This window comes from Salvelinus alpinus, chromosome 31, assembly GCF_045679555.1.
Source record: "Salvelinus alpinus chromosome 31, SLU_Salpinus.1, whole genome shotgun sequence".
In the NCBI taxonomy this organism is placed as follows: domain Eukaryota; kingdom Metazoa; phylum Chordata; class Actinopteri; order Salmoniformes; family Salmonidae; genus Salvelinus; species Salvelinus alpinus.
The window spans coordinates 35555346-35582296 of NC_092116.1; the positions used below are offsets into that span (position 1 = coordinate 35555346).

The window sequence follows — 26951 nt, forward strand, 5'->3', positions numbered from 1 at the left end:
TTGACCCATCTACCAATAGGTGCCCTTCTTTGCGAGGCAATGGAAAACCTCCCTGATCTTTGTGGTTGAATCTGTGTTTGAAATGCACTGCTCAACTGAGGAACCTTACAGATAATTGTATGTGTGGGGTACAGAGATGAGGAAGTCATTCAAAAATCATGTTAAGCACTATTATTAGTCTATGCAACTTGTGACTAAGCACATTTTAATTCCTGAACTTATTTAGGCTTGCCATAACAAAGGGGTAGAATACTTATTGACTGAAGACATTTCAGATTTTCATTTTTTTTTAAACATTTCTAAAACTAGGTATCTATCTGGAGTCTGGAACACCGTGCCTGGAGTCTGGAACACCTTGTCTGGAGTCTGGAACACCGTGCCTGGAGTCTGGAACACCTTGTCTGGAGTCTGGAACACCTTGTCTGGAGTCTGGAACACCTTGTCTGGAGTCTGGAACACCTTGTCTGGAGTCTGGAACACCTTGTCTGGAGTCTGGAACACCTTGCCTGGAGTCTGGAACACCGTGCCTGGAGTCTGGAACACCGTGCCTGGAGTCTGGAACACCGTGCCTGGAGTCTGGAACACCTTGCCTGGAGTCTGGAACACCTTGCCTGGAGTCTGGAACACCTTGCCTGGAGTCTGGAACACCTTGCCTGGAGTCTGGAACACCTTGCCTGGAGTCTGGAACACCTTGCCTGGAGTCTGGAACACCTTGCCTGGAGTCTGGAACACCTTGCCTGGAGTCTGGAACACCTTGTCTGGAGTCTGGAACACCTTGTCTGGAGTCTGGAACACCTTGTCTGGAGCCTGGAACACCTTGTCTGGAGCCTGGAACACCTTGTCTGGAGCCTGGAACACCTTGTCTGGAGTCTGGAACACCTTGTCTGGAGTCTGGAACACCTTGTCTGGAGTCTGGAACACCTTGTCTGGAACACCTATCTAAAACTAGGTATCTATCTGGAGTCTGGAACACCTTGTCTGGAGTCTGGAACACCGTGTCTGGAGTCTGGAACACCGTGTCTGGAGTCTGGAACACCGTGTCTGGAGTCTGGAACACCGTGTCTGGAGTCTGGAACACCGTGCCTGGAGTCTGGAACACCTTGCCTGGAGTCTGGAACACCTTGCCTGGAGTCTGGAACACCTTGCCTGGAGTCTGGAACACCTTGCCTGGAGTCTGGAACACCTTGCCTGGAGTCTGGAACACCTTGCCTGGAGTCTGGAACACCTTGCCTGGAGTCTGGAACACCTTGCCTGGAGTCTGGAACACCTTGCCTGGAGTCTGGAACACCTTGCCTGGAGTCTGGAACACCTTGCCTGGAGTCTGGAACACCTTGCCTGGAGTCTGGAACACCTTGTCTGGAGTCTGGAACACCTTGTCTGGAGTCTGGAACACCTTGTCTGGAGTCTGGAACACCTTGTCTGGAGTCTGGAACACCTTGCCTGGAGTCTGGAACACCTTGCCTGGAGTCTGGAACACCTTGCCTGGAGTCTGGAACACCTTGCCTGGAGTCTGGAACACCTTGCCTGGAGTCTGGAACACATTGCCTGGAGTCTGGAACACATTGCCTGGAGTCTGGAACACCTTGTCTGGAGTCTGGAACACCTTGTCTGGAGTCTGGAACACCTTGTCTGGAGTCTGGAACACCTTGTCTGGAACACCTTGTCTGGAGTCTGGAACACCTTGTCTGGAGTCTGGAACACCTTTTCTGGAGTCTGGAACACCTTTTCTGGAGTCTGGAACACCTTTTCTGGAGTCTGGAACACCTTGTCTGGAACACCTATCTAAAACTAGGTATCTATCTGGAGTCTGGAACACCTATCTAAAACTAGGTATCTATCTGGAGTCTGGAACACCTTGTCTGGAGTCTGGAACATCTATCTAAAACTAGGTATCTATCTGGAGTCTGGAACACTGTGTCTGTTGACATTGTTTCCCTATTGACTTGATGGACAGAGAATACAATCCTACAGGACAATAGTATTGTCATTCGTTTTATTGTAATTACATTCAAACTTCTGCAGTACTATTAAACACATACATTTACCTTATAAATATAAAAACGTACCTGTCTGTCCACAGTACAAGTCAGCTGTATTTGAGGACATGTGAAAAAATGAGAAGATGAATGGACGGATCTGAAGGATCTCCTTCCCATCACAGACTGACCAGGTGAAAAGCTATGATGTCACTTGTTAAATCAACTTCAATAGATAGAGATAATTGAGACATGGATTATCTATAAGCCATTCAAAAGGTTAAATCGGTAAGGCAAAAGATTTAAGTGCCTATGAACGGGGTACGGTAGTAGTTGCCAGGCGCACTTGTTTGTGTCAAGAACTGCAATGCTGCTGGGTTTTTCACGCTCAACAGTTTTCCTGTGTGTATCAAGAATGGTCCTTCAACCAAAGGACATCCAGACAACTTGACACAACTGTGGGAAGCATTGGAGTCAACGTGGACCAACATCCCTGTGGAACACTTTCGACAACATGTAGAGTCCATTCCCCGACAAATTGAGGCTGGGGGGGGGGGGGAGATAAAACATATACAGTCCGTTTTGAGAAGACTGTCCAGTTTCCTGTCAGACAGGATAGAAGTGGTGAAACAGTATATGGTATTTGGACGCAAACTTTCTGTCTAACAAAATCCACCGTAATCGTCCATCACGAGAGATCCATCAGTACAGAGAGCGGTGTGGAATGTTTGCAACCTTAAGCAAGCAGTCCTCCATCAACACTGGATCTGAGGAGCTCCGACTGGTGGTTGCGATTTGATTGGTGGGTTCAGGCGGAGGCGAAGATCTGATTGGTGGGTTCAGGCAGAGGAGAGGGTCTGATTGATGGGTTCAGGCGGAGGAGAGGATCTGATTGGTGGGTTCAGGCGGAGGAGGACCCATCCACTTCTAGAGCGTCGGAGATCAAGATGGAGATCTGAGAAAACGATGGTCTCTCCTCCGCTCTCTAGAGGGGGGAGGGAGAGGGAGAGAGGGAGGGGGGAGAGAGAGAGAGAGAGAGGGGGTGAGAGAGAGTTACAACAGTTGCAGTTCAGTCAATTGAAATAAATAAATTAGGTCCTAATCTATGGATTTCACATGACTGGGAATACAGATATGCAACTGTTCATCACAGATACCTAAAAAAAAGGTAGGGGTGTGGATCAGAAAACCAGTCAGTATCTGGTGTGACCACCATTTGCCTCATGCAGCGCAACACATCTCATTCGCATAGAGTTGATCAGGCTGTTGATTGTGGCCTGTGGAATGTTGTCCCACTTCCTCTTCAATGGCTGTGAGAAGTTGCTGGATATTGGCGGGAACTGGAACACGCTGTTGTACACGTCGATCCAGAGCATCCCAAACATGCTCAACGGGTGACATGTCTGGTGAGTATGCAGGACATGGAAGAACTGGGACATTTTCAGCTTGCAGGAATTGTACAGATCGTTGCGTCATGGGGCCGTGCGTTATCATGCTGAAACATGAGGTGATGGCGGCGGATGAATGGCACAACAAATGGGCCTCAGGATCTCATCTCATGGTTCCTCTGTGCATTCAAATTGGCATCGATAAAATGCAATTGTTTTCGTTGTCCATAGATTATGCCAGCCCAATCAGCAAATCGCCAAATCAGCAAACCGCTTGCCCACATGACACCATACACGTTATCTGCGGTTGTGAGGCCGGATGGACGTACTGCCAAATTCTCTAAAACAACGTTGGAGGCGGCTTATGGTAGAGAAATTAACATAAAATCCTCTGGCAAAAGCTCGGGTGGACATTCCTGCAGTCACTATGCTAATTGCATGCTCCCTAAAAACTGTCCCCAGCACAAGGTGCACCTGTGTAATGATCATGCTGTTTAATCAGCTTCTTGATATGCCACACCTGTCAGGTGGATGGATTATCTTGGCAAAGGAGAAATGCTCACTAACAGGGATGTAAACAAATTTGTGCACAACATTTGAGAAATAAGCTTTTTGTGCGTATGGAACATTTCTGGTATCTTTTATTTATTTAAACATGGGACCAACACTTTACATGTTGCATTTCTATGTGTTTTCTGCCTCAAACATTCACAAAACACAAAGCAGGGACACCATACACGTTATCTGCGGTTGTGAGGCCGGATGGACGTACTGCCAAATTCTCTAAAACAACGTTGGAGGCGGCTTATGGTAGAGAAATTAACATAAAATCCTCTGGCAAAAGCTCGGGTGGACATTCCTGCAGTCACTATGCTAATTGCATGCTCCCTAAAAACTGTCCCCAGCACAAGGTGCACCTGTGTAATGATCATGCTGTTTAATCAGCTTCTTGATATGCCACACCTGTCAGGTGGATGGATTATCTTGGCAAAGGAGAAATGCTCACTAACAGGGATGTAAACAAATTTGTGCACAACATTTGAGAAATAAGCTTTTTGTGCGTATGGAACATTTCTGGTATCTTTTATTTATTTAAACATGGGACCAACACTTTACATGTTGCATTTCTATGTGTTTTCTGCCTCAAACATTCACAAAACACAAAGCAGGAAGTAGGAAGCGTATGATGTACCTCGTGCCAGCAGCGCAGCATGATGTCATAGATGTTGGGCGTGGCCTTCTTGGGTCTGTAGAGGCGATGTCCTTCTAACACCATCATCACCACCTTGTAGTTGGGGTTGTGTTCAAATGGCATCTTCCCCTCTGTAAACACCTCCCACATCAACACGCCTGACACGCACACACATACACACACACATCAATAGACCGTCCACAAACACACACATCAATAGACCGTCCACAAACACACACATCAATAGACCGTCCACAAACACACACACACATCAATAGACCGTCCACAAACACACACATCAATAGACCGTCCACAAAAACACACATCAATAGACCGTCCACAAACACACACACACATCAATAGACCGTCCACAAACACACACACACATCAATAGACCGTCCACAAACACAAACACACACATCAATAGACCGTCCACAAACACACACACACATCAATAGACCGTCCACAAACACACACACACATCAATAGACCGTCCACAAACACACACACACATCAATAGACCGTCCACAAACACACACATCAATAGACCGTCCACAAACACAAACACACATCAATAGACCGTCCACAAACACAAACACACATCAATAGACCGTCCACAAACACACACACACATCAATAGACCGTCCACAAACACACACACACATCAATAGACCGTCCACAAACACAAACACACACATCAATAGACCGTCCACAAACACACACACACATCAATAGACCGTCCACAAACACACACACACATCAATAGACCGTCCACAAACACACACACACATCAATAGACCGTCCACAAACACACACACACATCAATAGACCGTCCACAAACACACACACACATCAATAGACCGTCCACAAACACACACACACATCAATAGACCGTCCACAACACATCAATAGACCGTCCACAAACACACATCAATAGACCGTCCACAAACACACACACACACATCAATAGACCGTCCACAAACACACACACACATCAATAGACCGTCCACAAACACACACACACACATCAATAGACCGTCCACAAACACACATCAATAGACCGTCCACAAACACACATCAATAGACCGTCCACAAACACACATCAATAGACCGTCCACAAACACACATCAATAGACCGTCCACAAACACACACACACACATCAATAGACCGTCCACAAACACACATCAATAGACCGTCCACAAACACACATCAATAGACCGTCCACAAACACACACACACACACATCAATAGACCGTCCACAAACACACACACACACACATCAATAGACCGTCCACAAACACACACACACATCAATAGACCGTCCACAAACACACACACACACACATCAATAGACCGTCCACAAACAAACACACACACACATCAATAGACCGTCCACAAACACACACACACATCAATAGACCGTCCACAAACACACACATTAATAGACCGTCCACAAACAAACACATCAATAGACCGTCCACAAACAAACACATCAATAGACCGTCCACACACACACATACAGTGACCACCTACCGAAGGACCAGACGTCCGACTTGCTGCTGTACTTGCAGAAGTTGAAGACTTCAGGAGGAGACCACTTGACTGGGAACTTAGCTCCCGATGAACTAGTGTACTGGTCATCTAGTACATACCTAACACACACACACAAAAAGAGGGAGAGAGTGACCCATATGACCAGGCAGCGCCTCCCCCACCCCTCAACATGACCCGTGACCAGGCCGCTCCCCCTCCCCCGCCCCTCAACATTACCCGTGACCAGGCCGCCCTGGTCTGGGTCTGCTATACAAATTGATGGAAAGTGGTGTTGGGGGGGGGAAAGCATATGTCATTATAAAATCCATGTACAGAAACAACAAGTGTGCAGTTAAAATTGGCAAAAAAACACATTTCTTTCCACAGGGTCAGGGGGTGAGACAGGGATGCAGCTTAAGCCCCGCCCTCTTTTATTTATATATACTTTACTTTAACTATTTGCACATCGTTACAACACTGTATGGAGACAATGACAATTGAAATGTCAATGTTTACTGTTAATTTTTATAGTTTATTTCACTTTTGTTTATTATATATTTCACATGCTTTGGCAATGTAAACAGTGGTGGGGGAAGAAAATGGATACAGTTACATATTGTGATATTATTTTTGCGCTAGTTTGCTGTACCTGCACCAAAATGTGGACCAACATTTTCCCTTCATAGCTTGTCCGCCAAAACTGTTTTTCTCATGGACTTCTCTTGTTGCAGCAGCAAAATGTTTGGAACATCAAATCGCAGTAATATCACAGTATCAAATCGCAAATACATATAGAATCGTGAGAATCGCAAGACATATCGTATCGGCACTTAAGTATCATGATAATATAGAATTGTGAGGTCAAATCCCAGCCCTAGAAAACGTGTTCAATGCCAATAAAGCCCTCTGAATTTGAGACAGACAGAGAGAGAGAGAGAGAGACAGACAGAGAGAGAGAGAGACAGAGAGAGACAGAGAGAGAGAGAGAGAGAGAACGAGAGAGAGAGAGAACGAGAGAGAGAGAGAGAGAGAGAGCGAGAGACAACGAGAGAGAGCAAGAGACAACGAGAGAGAGCGAGAGACAACGAGAGAGAGAGAGAGCCAGAGAGAGAGAGCGAGAGACAACGAGAGAGAGCGAGAGACAACGAGAGAGAGCGAGAGACAACGAGAGAGAGCGAGAGACAACGAGAGAGAGCGAGAGACAACGAGAGAGAGCGAGAGACAACGAGAGAGAGAGAGAGACAACGAGAGAGAGAGAGAGACAACGAGAGAGAGAGAGAGACAACGAGAGAGAGAGAGAGACAAAGAGAGAGAGAGAGAGACAACGAGAGAGAGAGAGACAACGAGAGAGAGAGAGACAACGAGAGAGAGAGAGACAACGAGAGAGAGAGAGAGAGAGAACGAGAGAGAGAGAGAGACAACGAGAGAGAAAGAGAGACAGAGAGAGAAAGAGAGACAGAGAGAGAAAGAGACAGAGACAGAGAGAGAGAGAGAGAGAGAGAGAGAAAGAGAGACAGAGAGAGAAAAAGAGACAGACAGAGAGAGTATATCCCCCCCTCAGAATCCCCATATTACTCAGAGGAGATCTTCCCCACCCTTGAGGAAGAGACGTGCCATTTCCAGGCCCAGGGAAATGTGCTCATCTGTGGGGACACAAATGCGTGCACAGGAACACTACCTGATCTAACGACCACACGAGGGGACAGCTTTATTACAGGCCATACTGTTTCTAACTGTCTCAATCTCCCCCATAGAAACAACAGTGACAGCCACAGTCAAGCCACTAACACCTCTGTCTGATCACAGCCAAATTACATTGTTCCTCAAAAGAGCAGACATGGAAACAACCACACATTCACAGCCCAGCAAGCTGTACAACATCAGACATTCATACAGATGGGCCCAAAACAGCACAGAAGAATACCAGAAAGCAACCTGGAACCAAAATATCCAAACACTCTTAGATAACTTTCTGGATACCACATTCACTCACAGTAAAGAAGGCATCAATCTAGCAGTACAAAACATCAACTATATATTCAGGCAAACGGCAAAAGAAGCACAATTGAAATTGATAAAAAACAAAACAAAAAAGATCACAGATGACAACTGGTTTGATGCAGATTGTAAAATTATAAGGAAAAAACTTAGAACACTATCCAACCAAAAGCACAGAGACCCAAATAATGGTGAATTACACCTTCATTACTGTGAGACTTTAAAACTCTATAAACGTACACTCAGAACCAAAAAAGCCCAGTACAACAGAAAGCAGCTGACGCTAATTGAGGAGTCCATAAACACAAACAACTTCTGGCAAAATTGGAAAAAAATAAAAAAATCTAAACAAGAGGAATTAGCGATACAAAATGGTGACATATGGACAACCCATTTTAAAACACTCTACAACACCGTTCAAATTGACAAAAACACAGAACAACGCCAAATTCATGAGAAGTTGAATGGATTAGAAAAAGCTATAAAGGACAATCAAAATCCATTGGACTCCCCAATTACTGACCAGGAACTCTATAAGAAACTTCAGGCTCTCAAATTTAAAAAGGCATGCGGACCTGATGGCATCCTAAATGAGATGCTCAAACTCACTAGTGCAAAATTTCAATTGGCTATATTAAAACTGTTTAATTTGATCCTGAGTGTAGGTTATTTCCCTGACATCTGGAATCAAGGACTCATAACCCCAATCTTTAAAAACGGAGACAAATTTGACCCTAACAATTACAGAGGCATTTGTGTGAACAGTAACCTGGGGAAGGTTTTCTGTAGTATTATAAATGTAAGAGTTCTAAACTTCCTTAATAAGCACAATGTCCTGAGTAAAAGCCAAATTGGATTTATACCAAAACATCGCACAACTGATCATATTTACACCCTACACACCCTGATAGATAAACATGTCCACCAAAATAATACCAAAATATACGCTTGCTTTATCGACTTCCAAAAAGCATTTGATTCTATTTGGCATACAGGACTGTTCTACAAAGTTATTGAAAGTGGTGTAGGGGGTAAAACATATGACATAATTAAATCAATGTATACTGGCAATACGTGCAGCATTAAAATTGGCAAGAAAATAACAGAATTCTTTAACCAGGGGCGGGGCCTTCGTCAGGGTTGTAATCTGAGCCCTGCACTCTTCAATATTTACATCAACGAATTGGCCACTATTCTAGAAAAATCCTCAGCCCCTGGTGTTAGTCTCCACAATTCAGAGGTTAAATGCCTACTCTTCGCAGATGACCTATGCCTGCTGTCACCCACAGCACATGGCCTACAGCAGAGCCTGGACCTGCTAGAGCAGTACTGCCAGACCTGGGCCCTGGCAGTAAACCCCAAAAAGACTAAAATAATGATTTTCCAGAGAAGATCCAGATCTCAGGGAATTAGACCAAAGTTCTCAATTGGTACAAAATATATAGAGTACTGTACAAACTACAATTAGTTAGGTTTAAAAATAAGCTCAACTGGACACCTTAATGAGGCAGTGAATGAACTGAGAGAGAAAGCACGCAGGGCATTCTACGCCATTAAAAAGCAAATTCAAATTGAAATACCTATTAAAATTTGGCTAAAACTAATTGAATATATCATTGAACCAATTGCACTTTATGGCAGCGAGGTGTGGGGTCCACTTGCAAAACAAGATTTCATCAAATGGGACAAACATCCCATTGAAACCCTGCATGCAGAGTTCTGTAAGATTATCCTACATGTCCAGAGGAAAACTACAAACAATGCATGCAGGGCAGAATTAGGCAAATATCCACTAATAATAAAAACTCAAAAAAGAGCAATTAAGTTTTGGAAACATCTAAAATACAGTGACCCCCTCTCATATCATTACCAAGCCCTGCAATGCCAAGAGCTGAGCAAAGAAAAGAGTCCCCTCATCCAGCTGGTCCTGGGGCTGAGTTCACAAACCTGTTCTACTAACACACTGAAGCCTCAGGACCAGAACATCCAATCAATCAGGATAAACCAAATTACAACACAGTCAAAACAAAACTATATTGCTTATTGGGAAACACAAGCACAAACACAAAGCAAAATGCAGTGCTATCTGGCCCTAAATCGACAGTACACCGTGGCTAAATATTTGACCATGGTTACTGATCAAAACCTTAGAAAAACCTTGACAAAGTACAGGCTCAGTGAGCACAGCCTTGCCATTGAGAAGGGTAGACACAGGAAAACCTGGCTCCCTGTAGAGGAAAGACTGTGCAACCACTGCACAACAGCAGAACCCAAAAATACAAAACAATTAGAGAGTGTCATTTCCCCAAATTTGAAACTCTTATTCAAGGTTTCAAAGACCTCTCCGATGAGAGTAGGCTACCCGTCCTGTTGGGGGAGGACGCAGAGAGCTGTGGGTTGGCAGCGCACTACATTGCTGCCTGCCATAAGTTGAGGGACAGTGTTTGACAGACCAATCAACCTGCACATGTACTCTACTGTATGTTTATTGTTATTGTTGAATGTATGGTTATTTTGACACTTGGTTATTGTTGTTACTGTTGTCCCGTTGACAATTTTGATTCTCTTTTTATATTGTAAATAAGCTTTGGCAATATGTACACTGTTACGTCATGCCAATAAAGAAAATTGAATTTAATTGAATTGAGAGAGAGAGAGAGGGGAGATACAGAATAGTATGAGAGTTGAGTGTGATATTCTGCTACGTACCTGGCCATTCCAAAGTCTGATACCTTCACTACCAGAGCATCGTTCACCAGACAGTTCCTCGCTGCCTAGAGAGAAAGAGACAGAGATTGGCTGTTACTCTAACCAGATCTGTGCCTATTGGCAGAACGACTGACCAACTTTCTCCCTATTGGCTAGGTGTCTGTATACTATGATTCTATTGGCTGATAGACTCACCAAGTCTCTGTGTATGAAGCCGTGTGCCTCCAGGTGTTCCATCCCCTCTGAGACGTCCTGACAGATACTCAGTAAGGACCCCAGGCTGAAGGTGTCCCGACGCTGCCTGAAGTTAATTAACAAAAAACAAGACAGCTGAAACGTATCTCTGCCAGGTTGGAGGGTCTCTCTCCAGGAACAGGGTTGGAGTTAAAACGTATCTCTGCCAGGTTGGAGGGTCTCTCTCCAGGAACAGGGTTGGAGTTAAAACCTACAGGATGGTATTTCTCCAGGAACAGGGTTGGAGTTAAAACCTACAGGATGGTATCTCTCCAGGAACAGGGTTGGAGTTAAAACCTACAGGAGGGTCTCTCTCCAGGAACAGGGTTGGAGTTAAAACCTACAGGAGGGTCTCTCTCCAGGAACAGGGTTGGAGTTAAAACCTACAGGAGGGTCTCTCTCCAGGAACAGGGTTGGAGTTAAAACCTACAGGAGGGTATCTCTCCAGGAACAGGGTTGGAGTTCAAACCTACAGGAGGGTCTCTCTCCAGGAACAGGGTTGGAGTTAAAACCTACAGGAGGGTCTCTCTCCAGGAACAGGGTTGGAGTTAAAACCTACAGGAGGGTATCTCTACAGGAACAGGGTTGGAGTTAAAACCTACAGGAGGGTATCTCTCCAGGAACAGGGTTGGAGTTAAAATCTACAGGAGGATATCTCTCCAGGAACAGGGTTGGAGTTAAAACCTACAGGAGGGTCTCTCTCCAGGAACAGGGTTGGAGTTAAAACCTACAGGAGGGTCTCTCTCCAGGAACAGGGTTGGAGTTAAAACCTACAGGAGGGTATCTCTCCAGGAACAGGGTTGGAGTTAAAACCCTACAGGAGGGTATCTCTCCAGGAACAGGGTTGGAGTTAAAACCCTACAGGAGGGTATCTCCAGGAACAGGGTTGGAGTTAAAACCCTACAGGAGGGTATCTCTCCAGGAACAGGGTTGGAGTTAAAACCCTACAGGAGGCTATCTCTCCAGGGACAGGGTTGGCGTATAAACCTACAGGAGGGTATCTTTTACATGACACTTTAGTCATGTAGCAGACGTTCTGATCCAGAGAGACTTACAGGAGCTAATTAGGGTTAAGTGCCTTGCTCAAGGGCACATTGACAGATATTTTTTTTACCCAGTCGACTCGGGGATTCGAACCAGCAACCTTTTGGTAAACCTGCCTTGAACAGCCCTGCAGTATGCTATCCTGATGAATTATTATTATTTATTTTATTTAAACATTGAAAAATGAAAGAAGCGTGTAACATGAAAGAAGCGTGTAACATGTAACATGTTTCTGAGAGCAGACCTGATGTAATTGAGCAGACATCCCAGTCCCATGACTTTGGGCTTACCTGATGTAATTGAGCAGACATCCCAGTCCCATGACTTTGGGCTTACCTGATGTAATTGAGCAGACATCCCAGTCCCATGACTTTGGGCTTACCTGATGTAATTGAGCAGACATCCCAGTCCCATGACTTTGGGCTGACCTGATGTAATTGAGCAGACATCCCAGTCCCATGACTTTGGGCTTACCTGATGTAATTGAGCAGACATCCCAGTCCCATGACTTTGGGCTTACCTGATGTAATTGAGCAGACATCCCAGTCCCATGACTTTGGGCTTACCTGATGTAATTGAGCAGACATCCCAGTCCCATGACTTTGGGCTTACCTGATGTAATTGAGCAGACATCCCAGTCCCATGACTTTGGGCTGACCTGATGTAATTGAGCAGACATCCCAGTCCCATGACTTTGGGCTGACCTGATGTAATTGAGCAGACATCCCAGTCCCATGACTTTGGGCTTACCTGATGTAATTGAGCAGACATCCCAGTCCCATGACTTTGGGCTTACCTGATGTAATTGAGCAGACATCCCAGTCCCATGACTTTGGGCTTACCTGATGTAATTGAGCAGACATCCCAGTCCCATGACTTTGGGCTTACCTGATGTAATTGAGCAGACATCCCAGTAACATGACTTTGGGCTGACCTGATGTAATTGAGCAGACATCCCAGTCCCATGACTTTGGGCTTACCTGATGTAATTGAGCAGACATCCCAGTCCCATGACTTTGGGCTTACCTGATGTAATTGAGCAGACATCCCAGTCCCATGACTTTGGGCTTACCTGATGTAATTGAGCAGACATCCCAGTCCCATGACTTTGGGCTTACCTGATGTAATTGAGCAGACATCCCAGTCCCATGACTTTGGGCTTACCTGATGTAATTGAGCAGACATCCCAGTCCCATGAACTCAGTCACAATGTAGATGGGCTTCTGGTGGGTACACACTCCATACAGCTGCACCAGCTTAGGATGGGAGAGACGCCTGAGACACACACAATGTGGGGATCTCATGGTTACAAACCATTAGAATGTGTGTGTGTTATATATATATATATATATTCGTCTATCGATGTGTGCTGTCTGTCAGCCCGTGTGTGATGTATTCTACTCACATCATAACCTTGGCTTCCTCTATGAAGTCCTCTTCGTACATGGCTCCCTCTCTGATAGCCTTGATGGCTACCTTGTGCTGAGCTCTCCATTTCCCCAGCCGCACCACCCCAAACTGACCGCTGCCCAGCTCCTTCATGAAGGTCAGCTCACAAGGGTTGATCTCCCACTTCTCTGTATGGAGTAGAGTAGAGTAGGGTAGAGTAGAGTAGAGTAGAGTAGAGTAGAGTAGAGTAGAGTAGAGTAGAGTAGAGTAGTGTAGAGTAGAGTAGAGTAGAGTAGAGTAGAGTAGAGTAGAGTAGGGTAGAGTAGAGTAGGGTAGAGTAGAGTAGAGTTGAGTAGAGTAGAGTAGAGTAGAACAGGTTAGAGTAGAGTAGTGTAGAACAGAGTAGAGTAGAGCAGAGTAGTGTAGAATGGAGTAGAGTAGAACAGGGTAGAGTAGTGTAGAGTAGAGTTGAGTAGAGTAGAACAGGTTAGAGTAGAGTAGTGTAGAGTAGAGTAGAGTAGGGTAGAGTAGGGTAGAGTAGAGTAGGGTAGAGTAGAGTTGAGTAGAGTAGAGTAGAACAGGTTAGAGTAGAGTAGTGTAGAGTAGAGTAGAGTAGAGTAAAGTAGGGTAGAGTAGGGTAGAGTAGAACAGGGTAGAGTAGAGTAGAACAGGGTAGAGTAGGGTAGAGTAGAACAGGGTAGAGTAGAACAGGGTATAGTAGAGTAGAGTAGAGCAGAGTAGAGTAGAGTAGATTAGTGTAGAACAGGTTAGAGTAGAGTAGAACAGGGTAGAGTAGAGTAGAGTAGAACAGGGTAGAGTAGAGTAGTGTAGAACAGGTTAGAGTAGAGTAGTGTAGAACAGAGTAGAGTAGAGCAGAGTAGTGTAGAATGGAGTAGAGTAGAACAGGGTAGAGTAGTGCAGAACAGAGTAGAGTAGTGTAGAACGGAGTAGAGTAGTGTAGAACGGAGTAGAGTAGAACAGGGTAGAGTAGAGTAGAACAGAGTAGAGTAGTGTAGAACGGAGTAGAGTAGAACAGGGTAGTGTAGAGTAGAACAGAGTAGAGTAGAACAGAGTAGAGTAGAACAGAACAGAGTAGAGTAGAACAGAGTAGAGTAGAACAGAGTAGTGTAGAACGGAGTAGAGTAGAACAGAACAGAGTAGAGTAGAACAGAGTAGAGTAGAGTAGAGTAGAACAGAGTAGAGTAGAACAGAGTAGTGTAGAACGGAGTAGAGTAGTGTAGAACAGAGTAGAGTAGAACAGAGTAGAGTAGAACAGAGTAGTGTAGAACGGAGTAGAGTAGAACAGAGTAGAGTAGAACAGAGTAGAGTAGAACAGGGTAGAGTAGAGTAGTGTAGAACGGAGTAGTGTAGAACAGTGTAGAGTAGAGTAGTGTAGAACGGAGTAGAGTAGAACAGTGTAGTGTAGAACAGAGTAGAGTAGAACAGAGTAGTGTAGAACGGAGTAGAGTAGAACAGTGTAGAGTAGAGTAGTGTAGAACGGAGTAGAGTAGAACAGTGTAGTGTAGAACAGAGTAGAGTAGAACAGAGTAGAGTAGAACAGAGTAGAGTAGAACAGAGTAGTGTAGAACAGAACAGAGTAGAGTAGAACAGAGTAGAGTAGAGTAGTGTAGAACGGAGTAGAGTAGAACAGAGTAGAGTAGAACGGAGTAGAGTAGAACAGTGTAGTGTAGAGTAGAGTAGAACAGAGTAGAGTAGAACAGGGTAGTGTAGAACGGAGTAGAGTAGAACAGAGTAGAACAGGGTAGTGTAGAACGGAGTAGAGTAGAACAGTGTAGTGTAGAGTAGAACAGAGTAGAGTAGAACAGGGTAGTGTAGAACGGAGTAGAGTAGAACAGAGTAGAGTAGAACAGAGTAGAGTAGAACAGAGTAGAGTAGAACAGGGTAGTGTAGAACGGAGTAGAGTAGAACAGTGTAGAGTAGTGTAGAACGGAGTAGAGTAGAACAGTGTAGTGTAGAGTAGAGTAGAACAGAGTAGTGTAGAACGGAGTAGAGTAGAGTAGAACAGTGTAGTGTAGAGTAGTGTAGTGTAGAACGGAGTAGAGTAGGTTAGAACAGAGTAGAGTAGAACAGAGTAGAGTAGAACAGAGTAGAACAGGGTGGAGAATGTATAGAACAGGGTAGAGTAGAGTAGGGTAGTGTAGTGTAGAACAGGGTAGAGTAGAGTAGTGTAGAACAGGGTAGAGTAGTGTAGTGTAGAACAGGGTAGAGTAGTGTAGTGTAGTGTAGTGTAGAACAGAGTAGAGTAGAGTAGTGTAGAACAGAGTAGAGTAGGGTAGAACAGGGTAGAGTAGTGTTGAACAGGGTAGAGTAGAGTAGGGTAGAACAGAGTAGAGTAGTGTAGGGTAGAACAGGGTAGAGTAGTGTAGAACAGGGTAGAGTAGAGTAGTGTAGAACAGGGTAGAGTAGAGTAGAACAGGGTAGAGTAGAGTAGAGTAGAACAGGGTAGAGTAGAGTAGAACAGGGTAGAGTAGAGTAGAACAGGGTAGAGTAGAACAGGGTAGAGTAGAACAGGGTAGAGTAGAGTAGAACAGGGTAGAGTAGAGTAGAACAGGGTAGAGTAGAGTAGAACAGGGTAGAGTAGAGTAGTGTAGAACAGGGTAGAGTAGTGTAGAACAGGGTAGAGTAGAGTAGAACAGGGTAGAGTAGAGTAGAGTAGAACAGGGTAGAGTAGAGTAGAACAGGGTAGAGTAGAACAGGGTAGAGTAGAGTAGAACAGGGTAGAGTAGAGTAGAACAGGGTAGAGTAAAGTAGAGTAGAACAGGGTAGAGTATAACAGGGTAGAGTAGAACAGGGTAGAGAACAGGGTAGAGTATAACAGGGTAGAGTAGAGTAGAACAGTAGAGTAGGACAGGGTAGAGTAGAGTAGGACAGGGTAGAGTAGAGTAGAGTAGAGTAGAGTAGAACAGGGTAGAGTAGAGTAGAACAGGGTAGAGTAGAACAGGTTAGAGTAGAGTAGAACAGGGTAGAGTAGAGTAGAGTAGAACAGGTTAGAGTAGAGTAGAACAGGGTAGAGTAGAGTAGAACAGGGTAGAGTAGAGTAGAGTAGAGTAGAACAGGGTAGAGTAGGGTAGAGTAGAGTAGAACAGGGTAGAGTAGAATCTCACCGTAGCTGAAGCCTGCTGTGGATGGAGCCAATCTCTCCTTTCCTACTGGATACCTCAACCTGGCTACCAGACCTGAGAGAGGAGAAAAGGGCGAGAGAGGTGAGAAGGGGGAGAGAAAGAGGAGGCGCGAGAGAGAGGGGCGAGAGAGGAGAGAAGGGCGAGAGAAAGAGGAGACGCAAGTGAGGGGCGAGAGAGGAGAGAAGGGCGAGAGAAAGAGGAGGAGCAAGAGAGAGGGGCGAGAGAGGAGAGAAGGGCGAGAGAAAGAGGAGGCGCAAGAGAGAGGGGCGAGAGAGGAGAGAAGGGCGAGAGAGGAGAGAAGGGCGAGAGAAAGAGGAGGCGCAAGAGAGAGGGGCGAGAGAGGAGAGAAGGGCGAGAGAGGAGAGAAGGGCGAGAGAGGCGAGAGAGGAGAGAAGGGCGAGAGAAAGAGGAGACGCAAGTGAGGGGCGAGAGAGGAGAGAAGGGCGAGAGAAAGAGGAGGGGCAAGAGAGAGGGGCGAGAGAGGAGAGAAGGGCGAGAGAAAGAGGAGGCGCAAGAGAGATGGGCGAGGGAGGAGAGAAGGGCGAGAGAAAGAGGAGGCGCAAGAGAGTGGGGCGAGAGAGGAGAGAAGGGCGAGAGAGCAAGGAGAAAAAGGGCGAGAGAGGAGAGAAGGGAGAGAGAGGAAAGAACGGAGAGAGAAAGAGGAGGCGCAAGAGAGAGGAGAGAAGGGTGAGAGAGCAAGGAGAAAAAGGGCGGCGAGAGAGACTTTGGCAATGTTAACATATGTTTGCCATGCCAATACAGAGCCTTGAATTGAAGTGAAAGAGTGTGTGTGTGTCCCTTGGTACATGTGAATACATGTTGATTGTGTGTGTGTGTGTACTCTACCTGCAGCGTTGTGGTTGTGGTACTCTATGAGGTCAGGTATCAAGGTGAACAGGTGTTTTTCAGCCAGGTAGAACTGTCTGGGGCAGCCTGAGGTCTCCTTGATGTGGTAATGCCTGATCGCTGCACCTCCCTCCCTATGACGTTCACACAACAGTTATACAACGTTCCAATGATCCAAACTTTAAACAATGTTTTTTACTGACACAAGAATTGAAACATGCTGACCTAATAGAACATTTAAACAACGTTATAAACTAAGGAACCCCTTTGATGCGTTACCCTGCTGACTTGGTGTACAGGGAGACGGTGTAGGCCCCTGGCTTACTGGAGTCTCTTACCATGAACCCTCCCTCTTTATCCTGTACAGGGAGACAGAGTTACACACACACTACACACACACACACTACACAGTACACACAACCACTACACACACACACACACTACACAGACACACACACACACACCGCAGACAGTATACACACAACACAGACACACACACACACACCACAGACAGTACACACACCCACACACACATTACACACACCCACACACTACACAGACACACACACACACACCGCAGACAGTATACACACAACACAGACACACACACACACACCACAGACAGTACACACACCCACACACACATTACACACACCCACACACTACACAGACACACACACACACACCGCAGACAGTATACACACAACACAGACACACACACACACACCACAGACAGTACACACACCCACACACACATTACACACACCCACACACTACACAGACACACCCACACACACCGCAGACAGTACACACACAACACAGACACTACACACACACACCGCAGACAGTATACACACAACACAGACACACACACACACACCACAGACAGTACACACACATTACACACACCCACACACTACACAGACACACACACACACACCGCAGACAGTATACACACAACACAGACACACACACACACACCACAGACAGTACACACACCCACACACACATTACACACACCCACACACTACACAGACACACCCACACACACCGCAGACAGTACACACACAACACAGACACTACACACACACACCGCAGACAGTATACACACAACACAGACACACACACCACAGACAGTACACACACCCACACACACATTACACACACCCACACACTACACAGACACACACACACACACCGCAGACAGTATACACACAACACAGACACACACACCACAGACATTACACACACCCACACACTACACAGACACACATTTTTGTTTACTCGCCTCTGTCCTCAGTAGTTCCTCAGCTTTGTTCCGGTTGACGTGTTTACTGTACCAGCTGAAACACACTAATCCATTAGTTCCACTGCAATATAACATTTAAAGCCAGACTCACTAAATTCAAATAAAATCTCAAAATGAATTAAATTGTATAATATACACTAAAAAATGGCCAATAGTTTGTGGACACTTGATCGTCGAACATCTCATTCCAAAATCATGGGCATTAATATGGAGTTGGTCCCCCCTTTGCTGCTATAACAGCCTCCATGATTCTGGGAAGTCATTAATATGGAGTTGGTCCCCCCTTTGCTGCTATAACAGCCTCCACTATTCTGGGAAGTCATTAATATGGAGTTGGTCCCCCCTTTGCTGCTATAACAGCCTCCATGATTCTGGGAAGTCATTAATATGGAGTTGGTCCCCCCTTTGCTGCTATAACAGCCTCCACTATTCTGGGAAGTCATTAATATGGAGTTGGTCCCCCCTTTGCTGCTATAACAGCCTCCATGATTCTGGGAAGTCATTAATATGGAGTTGGTCCCCCCTTTGCTGCTATAACAGCCTCCATGATTCTGGGAAGTCATTAATATGGAGTTGGTCCCCCCTTTGCTGCTATAACAGCCTCCATGATTCTGGGAAGTCATTAATATGGAGTTGGTCCCCCCTTTGCTGCTATAACAGCCTCCACTCTTCAGGGCAGTCATTAATATGGAGTTGGTCCCCCCTTTGCTGCTTTAACAGCCTCCATGATTCTGGGAAGTCATTAATATGGAGTTGGTCCCCCCTTTGCTGCTTTAACAGCCTCCATGATTCTGGGAAGTCATTAATATGGAGTTGGTCCCCCCTTTGCTGCTATAACAGCCTCCATGATTCTGGGAAGTCATTAATATGGAGTTGGTCCCCCCTTTGCTGCTATAACAGCCTCCATGATTCTGGGAAGTCATTAATATGGAGTTGGTCCCCCCTTTGCTGCTATAACAGCCTCCACTCTTCAGGGCAGTCATTAATATGGAGTTGGTCCCCCCTTTGCTGCTTTAACAGCCTCCATGATTCTGGGAAGTCATTAATATGGAGTTGGTCCCCCCTTTGCTGCTTTAACAGCCTCCATGATTCTGGGAAGTCATTAATATGGAGTTGGTCCCCCCTTTGCTGCTATAACAGCCTCCACTCTTCAGGGCAGTCATTAATATGGAGTTGGTCCCCCCTTTGCTGCTTTAACAGCCTCCATGATTCTGGGAAGTCATTAATATGGAGTTGGTCCCCCCTTTGCTGCTTTAACAGCCTCCATGATTCTGGGAAGTCATTAATATGGAGTTGGTCCCCCCTTTGCTGCTATAACAGCCTCCACTATTCTGGGAAGTCATTAATATGGAGTTGGTCCCCCTTTAATGCTATAACAGCCTCCACTCTTCTGGGAAGGCTTTCCACTAGATGATGGAACATTGCTGTGGGGACTTGCTTCCATTCAGCCACAAGAGCATTAGTGAGGTCGGCCACTGATGTTGGGCGATTAGGCCTGGCTCGCAGACGCCGTTCCAATTCAGCCCGAAGGTGACCAGTCAAGTTCTTCCACACCGATCTCGACAAACCATTTCTGTATGGACCTCGCTTTGTGCACTGGGGCATTGTCATGCTGAAACAGGTGACGCGGGTCAGACTTCTCCAGGTAATTATGACACGGGTCAGACTTCTCCAGGTAATTATGACACGGGTCAGACTTCTCCAGGTAATTATGACGCGGGTCAGAGTTCTCCAGTTAATTATGACACGGGTCAGACTTCTCCAGGTAATTATGACACGGGTCAGACTTCTCCAGGTAATTATGACGCGGGTCAGACTTCTCCAGGTAATTATGACACGGGTCAGACTTCTCCAGGTAATTATGACGCGGGTCAGATTTCTCCAGGTAATTATGACGCGGGTCAGACTTCTCCAGGTAATTATGACGCGGGTCAGACTTCTCCAGGTAATTATGACGCTGGTCAGACTTCTCCAGGTAATTATGACGCGGGTCAGAGTTCTCCAGGTAATTATGACGCGGGTCAGACTTCTCCAGGTAATTATGACGCTGGTCAGACTTCTCCAGGTAATTATGACGCGGGTCAGACTTCTCCAGGTAATTATGACGCGGGTCAGACTTCTCCAGGTAATTATGACGCGGGTCAGACTTCTCCAGGTAATTATGACGCTGGTCAGACTTCTCCAGGTAATTATGACGCTGGTCAGACTTCTCCAGGTAATTATGACGCGGGTCAGACTTCTCCAGGTAATTATGACGCTGGTCAGACTTCTCCAGGTAATTATGACACGGGTCAGACTTCTCCAGGTAATTATGACGCGGGTCAGAGTTCTCCAGTTAATTATGACACGGGTCAGACTTCTCCAGGTAATTATGACACGGGTCAGACTTCTCCAGGTAATTATGACGCGGGTCAGACTTCTCCAGGTAATTATGACACGGGTCAGAGTTCTCCAGGTAATTATGACGCGGGTCAGATTTCTCCAGGTAATTATGACGCGGGTCAGACTTCTCCAGGTAATTATGACGCGGGTCAGACTTCTCCAGGTAATTATGACGCTGGTCAGACTTCTCCAGTTAATTATGACGCGGGTCAGAGTTCTCCAGGTAATTATGACGCGGGTCAGACTTCTCCAGGTAATTATGACGCTGGTCAGACTTCTCCAGGTAATTATGACGCGGGTCAGACTTCTCCAGGTAATTATGACGCGGGTCAGATTTCTCCAGGTAATTATGACGCGGGTCAGATTTCTCCAGGTAATTATGATGCCTATTGTCCAATTCTATAGGTTGCTCTGACCTACAGCGTCATCTGAATGTGGGCAACAAAAGTTTAACATTCACCTTCTGCTACCATTTCTGTCAAGCCATCTCTGCCAGCAATACCCAAACTAGGGGTCGCGACCCCATGTGGAGGTCGCTTGCTATGAAGAAAAACCCCCAATAACAAATACATTGTGTTTGTAATGTGGCTAACCTTAAAAATCTAAAATAGAGAGAGTGCACTTAGATCTTGGGAAAAGGCCGCACTTGACCATTTGACGCTTGAATTGTAAGCGCAACAGTCCAGATCGGCCGTTCGAGCTGTCATGTGACCGAATGCTGCACACATTCAGTCAGTACGGAGAAGTTTTGATTCCTGACTCAGAAAGGGAATACCCTGCCATCTCCCTCAGAGCATTAAAACTCGTGGTAACCTTCGCCAGCTCATATTTCTGTGAAGCTGGATTCAGCAGTGCTATCGTCTGCATTAAAACCAAATATCCACCCAGGTTCCATGCGACAGCAGATGAGATGAGCACTATTGACCACACCCCCCTGACTTTGAGACGCTTCGACGGAACACCCATCTCATTAGTGGTGGTGAGATATTGGTGCTTTCGAGACCAAATGGGATCTATGGGGGAAAAAAACTAGGTCAAATCACGAAGTATATAACAATAAAATAAGTGTTATTTAGCTGACAAACGCGTGTGGCAATGGTTCTATTGGCTTCTGGCTCTCCGCCTGTCTGTCTACATCCTTTTTTTAGGATGTAGTCCGCCATAAAACCCACAGAAGAAGAAGGCAGGGCATTCCTCACGCACTACTAGTGCCGCTTTCAAGGAGCGGTACACTAATCCGGACGCTTATAAGAAATCCCGCTATGCCCTCAGACGAACCATCAGACAAGCAAAAAGCGTCAATACAGGATTAAGATGTAATCCTACTACACCAGGCTCTGACGCTCGTCGAATGTGGCAGGGATTGAAAACTATTACGGACTACAAAGGGAAACCCAGCCGCGAGCTGCCCAGTGACGCAAGCCTTTATGCTCGCTTCGAGGCAAGCAACACTAACTGACGGCCTACCGAGGAACAGTGGGTTAACTGCCTTGCTCTTTGGCAGAATGACAGATTTTTACCTTGTTAAATCCCCGAGCTGACAAGCTAAAAATCTGTCGTTCTGCCCCTGAACAAGGTAGTTAACCCACTGTTCCTAGGCCTCTCATTGTAAATAAGAATTAGTTCTTAATTGACTTGCCTAGTTAAATAAAAGTTAAATAAAAACATTTAAAAAATAAAGCATGCATGACAGCACTAGCTCTTCTGGACAACAGTGATAATGCTCTCAGTAGCCGATGTGAGCAAGACCTTTTAAACAGGTCAACATTCACAAGGCCGCGGGGCCAGACGGATTACCAGGACGAATACTCAAAGCATGAGCAAACCAACTGGCAAGTGTCTTCACTGACATTTTCAACCTCTCCCTGACCGAGTCTGTAATACCTACATGTTTCAAGCCGACCACCATAGTCCCTGTGCCCAAGGAAGCGAAGGTAAGCTGCCTAAATGATTACCGACCCTTAGCAGTCACGTCTGTAGCCATGAAATGCTTTGAAAGGCTGGTCATGGCTCACATCAACACCATTAACCCAGCAACCCTAGACCCACTCGAATTTGCATACAGCACCAACAGATCATGTAATCTCCATTGCACTCCACACTGCCCTTTCCCACCTGGACAAAATAACACCTATGTGAGAATGCTATTCATTGACTACAGCTCAGCGTTCAACACCATAGTGCCCACAAAGCTCATCACTAAGGTAAGGACCCTGGGACTAAACACCTCCCTCTGCAACTGGATCCTGGACTTCCTGACGGGCCGCCCCCAGGTGGTAAGGGTAGGCAACAACACGTCTGCAATGCTGATTCTCAACACTGGGGCCCCTCAGGGGTGTGTAGTTAGTCCCCTCCTGTACTCCCTGTTCACCTACGACTGCGTGGCCAACATGACTCCAACACCATCATTAAGTTTGCTGACGACACAAGAGTGGTAGGCCTGATCACCGACAATGATGAGACAGCCTATAGGGAGGAGGTCAGAGACCTGGCCGTGTGGTGCCAGGACAACAACCTCTCCCTCAATGTGAGCAAGACAAAGGAGCTGATCGTGGACAACAGGAAAAGGCGGGCCGAACATGACCCAATTAACATCGACGGGGCTGTAGTGGAACGGTTCGAGAGTTTCAAGTTCCTTGGTGTCCACATCACAAACTATCATGGTCCAAACACACCACAACAGTTGTGAAGAGGGCACGACAACACCTTTTCCACCTCAGGAGACTGAAAAGGCTTCGGCATGGGTCCCCAGATCCTCAAAAAGTTCTAGAGCTGCACCATCGAGAGCATCCTGCCCGGTTGCATCACCGCCTGGTATGACAACAGCTCGGCATCTGACCGTAAGGCGCTACAGAGTGTTGTGCGTACGGCCCAGTACATCATATTTTCTTAACTCTTTCTTGAACTGCACTGTTGGTTAAAGGACTTGTAAGTAAGCATTTCACAGTAAGGTCTACACATGTTGTATTCGGCGCACGTGACAAATAAAGTTTGATTTGAAACCGGTGGTGTAGCTTACTATAGCCCCCCCCCCCCCCCCCAAAAAAAATGTTGTGCACTCAGCCTGGTCTCATAGACCAAACGTAACATAGTAAATGTAAATTCAGGACACTCAAATGAGTATGGTATGTTACGTCTGTAATGGTTACATAAGACAGATGGTTACTTAAGGCAAACATAGAAGTAGGGTGATTGGTCGGGGTGGATGGGTAGGCGTATAACGTCAACGTCTAGCAATCCAAAAAGGTTGAGAATTCGAATCTCATCACCGACAACTTTAACGTTTTAGCTGATTAGAAAATGTTCTACTACTTTTTAGCTACATAGCATGTAAGCTAGCCCTTCCCCTAACCTAGCCTAGCTAACGTTAGTCCCCTAGCTAGAATTCGTAAGCTAGCCCTTCCCCTAACCTAGCCCAGCTAACGTTAGTCACCTAGCTAGAATTCGTAAGCTAGCCCTTCCCCTAACCTAGCCTAGCTAACGTTAGTCACCTAGCTAGAATTCGTAACATATAAGTTTAGCAAATTCTTCACAGTGCGTTTTTTCAAATTCGTAACATATAATACGAATTGTAATTCGTAATATATCATACGTAAATGGGTGATGAACGTCTAGCAACCTAAAGGTCTCAGCACCGACAACTTTAGCATTGTAGCAACTTTTCAATGACATACTACTTGTTTAGCTACTTTGCAACTACTTAGCTTAAATCGTTTAGCTAAAAGTGATAGGAGAAGGGGTTAGCTTACATGCTAACTCCTAAATTTAACCATAACCCCAAGCCTAGCTAACGTTAGCCAGCTAACTAAAGTTAGCCACCTAGCTAGAATTTGTTCAAATTTGTAACATATTGTACATTTTTCATGTACAATATTGTAATTCGTAATATATCATATGAAATGGGTGATGGACATAACAACGCACTAATGCTCTGAGACCAGGTTGACTTATTTGCAAACTTTAATGGAATCATTAGCTGGCTAATTGTTTACGCTTGTTTATCCCATGTGTAACTCTGTGTTGTTTGTGTCGTACTGCTTTGCTTTATCTTGGCCAGGTCGCAGTTGTAAATGAGAACTTGTTCTCAACTGGCCTACCTGGTTAACTTCTCTAGGATAGGGGGCAGCATTTTCACATTTGGATGAAAAGCATACCCAAATTCAACTGCCAGCTACTCATCCCCAGACGATAAGATATGCATATTATAGATTTGGATAGAAAACACTCTGAAGTTTCTAAAACTGTTTGAATCATGTCTGTGAGTATAACAGAACTTATTTAGCAGGCGAAACCCCGAGGACTAACCATTCAGATTTTTTTGTTTTTTTGAGGTCACTCTCTTTTCAATGGGATTTCATTGGGAATCCAGATTTCTAATTGACCTTCTTGCAGTTCCTACCGCTTCCACTGGATGTCAACAGTCTTTAGAAATTGGTTGAGGTTTTTTCCTTTGTGTAATGAAGAAGTACAGCCATCTTGAACGAGGGTCACTTGAAGTGTACTGTTAGATAGAGGCGCGTGACCAGAAAGCTAGCTACAGTTTGTTTTAATCCTGTATTGAACACAGGTCATCTCGTCTTCAATTTTATCGATTATTTACGTAAAAAAATACCTAAAGTTGTATTACAAAAGTAGTTTGAAATGTTTTGGCAAAGTTTACAGGTAACTTTTGAGATATTTTGTAGTCACGTTGCACAAGTTGGAACCAGTGTTTTTCTGGATCAAACGCCAAATAAATTGACATTTTGGATATATATTGACGGAATTAATTGAACAAAAGGACCATTTGTGATGTTTATGGGACATATCGGAGTGCCAACAACAGAAGCTCGTCAAAGGTAAGGCAAGAATTATATTTTTTATTTCTGCGTTTTGTGTCGCGCCTGCAGGGTTGAAATATGCTTCTCTCTCTTTGTTTACTATGGTGTTATCATCAGATAATAGCATCGTTTGCTTTCGCCGAAAAGCCGATTTGAAATCTGACATGTTGGCTGGATTCACAACAAGTGTAGCTTTCATTTGGTGTAATGCATGTGTGATTTCATGAAAGTTTGATTTTTATAGTAATTTATTTGAATTTGGCGCTCTGCATTTTTACTGGCTTTTGGCCAAGTGGGACGTTAGCGTCCCACATATCCCAGAGAAGTTAAATAAAATGTTAAAAAAATTGCTGGCCGCTAGACTATCTAAATTTAGTAATCATGATTGAATTACCGACCGGGGGACCCCTTTAAATTTCAGTCTCACTCAGAAAAATTTAAATCTGCAAACATTTCTCTCCATCCTATGGCAAAATGTGGAGAATTTTAGGAAATGAGTTATAAAATTGCTAAATGTTCTCTTCGCCCAGTGGCAAAATGTAGAATTGCATGAAAGGAACTCTAAAAAAAGAGGGGGGATGCTAAAATGTTTTGCTCGCAATGTTGGTGGTGATGGTTATTAAAGTTTTCATTTAAAAAAGGGTTAAGGTTAGGGTTAGGGTAAGGGTAAGGGTATGGACGTCCCAAGGATCCCTCTTAGCATCTACCCTTGTGCTGATGTAAAAGCAACTGAACGTTCTAAAGGTGTTTCTGTACCATGTTCTAGTATTACTCACGCATACTGTTCCAGGTTCCCCAGTTTTTTATCTGTCACGTAGTTGCTGGGGATGTAGCCTTCCTTCCTGCATTTCAACAAACAAATAAACAAACAAATAAACAAATAAACAAACAAACTCAATAGTAGCGGGCCAGCCATAGAAGAAGAAACGACAAAGATGTGCAATGTGAGAGTCTAAAAAGACAAAGATTATACACCAGGGGCCAAGC

General features: G+C 45.2%; 1 protein-coding gene across 1 annotated transcript in view; it reads right to left on the bottom strand.

The window, feature by feature from the left end:
• Window positions 1-1979: 1979 nt before the first annotated feature.
• LOC139561121 (tyrosine-protein kinase Tec-like) overlaps window positions 1980-26951 on the bottom strand; it is a 55365-nt gene continuing 30393 nt past the window's right edge. The window contains exons 8-19 of the mRNA XM_071378002.1: window positions 26741-26806; window positions 18742-18796; window positions 17733-17812; window positions 17454-17587; window positions 16590-16661; window positions 13481-13652; window positions 13240-13350; window positions 10993-11098; window positions 10798-10862; window positions 6091-6209; window positions 4557-4714; window positions 1980-2961 (exon numbers count right to left, since the gene is read on the bottom strand). Coding sequence (XP_071234103.1) covers window positions 2878-2961; window positions 4557-4714; window positions 6091-6209; window positions 10798-10862; window positions 10993-11098; window positions 13240-13350; window positions 13481-13652; window positions 16590-16661; window positions 17454-17587; window positions 17733-17812; window positions 18742-18796; window positions 26741-26806 — 1222 coding nt within the window. The 3' untranslated portion in view covers window positions 1980-2877. The remainder of the gene's footprint in view (window positions 2962-4556; window positions 4715-6090; window positions 6210-10797; window positions 10863-10992; window positions 11099-13239; window positions 13351-13480; window positions 13653-16589; window positions 16662-17453; window positions 17588-17732; window positions 17813-18741; window positions 18797-26740; window positions 26807-26951) is intronic.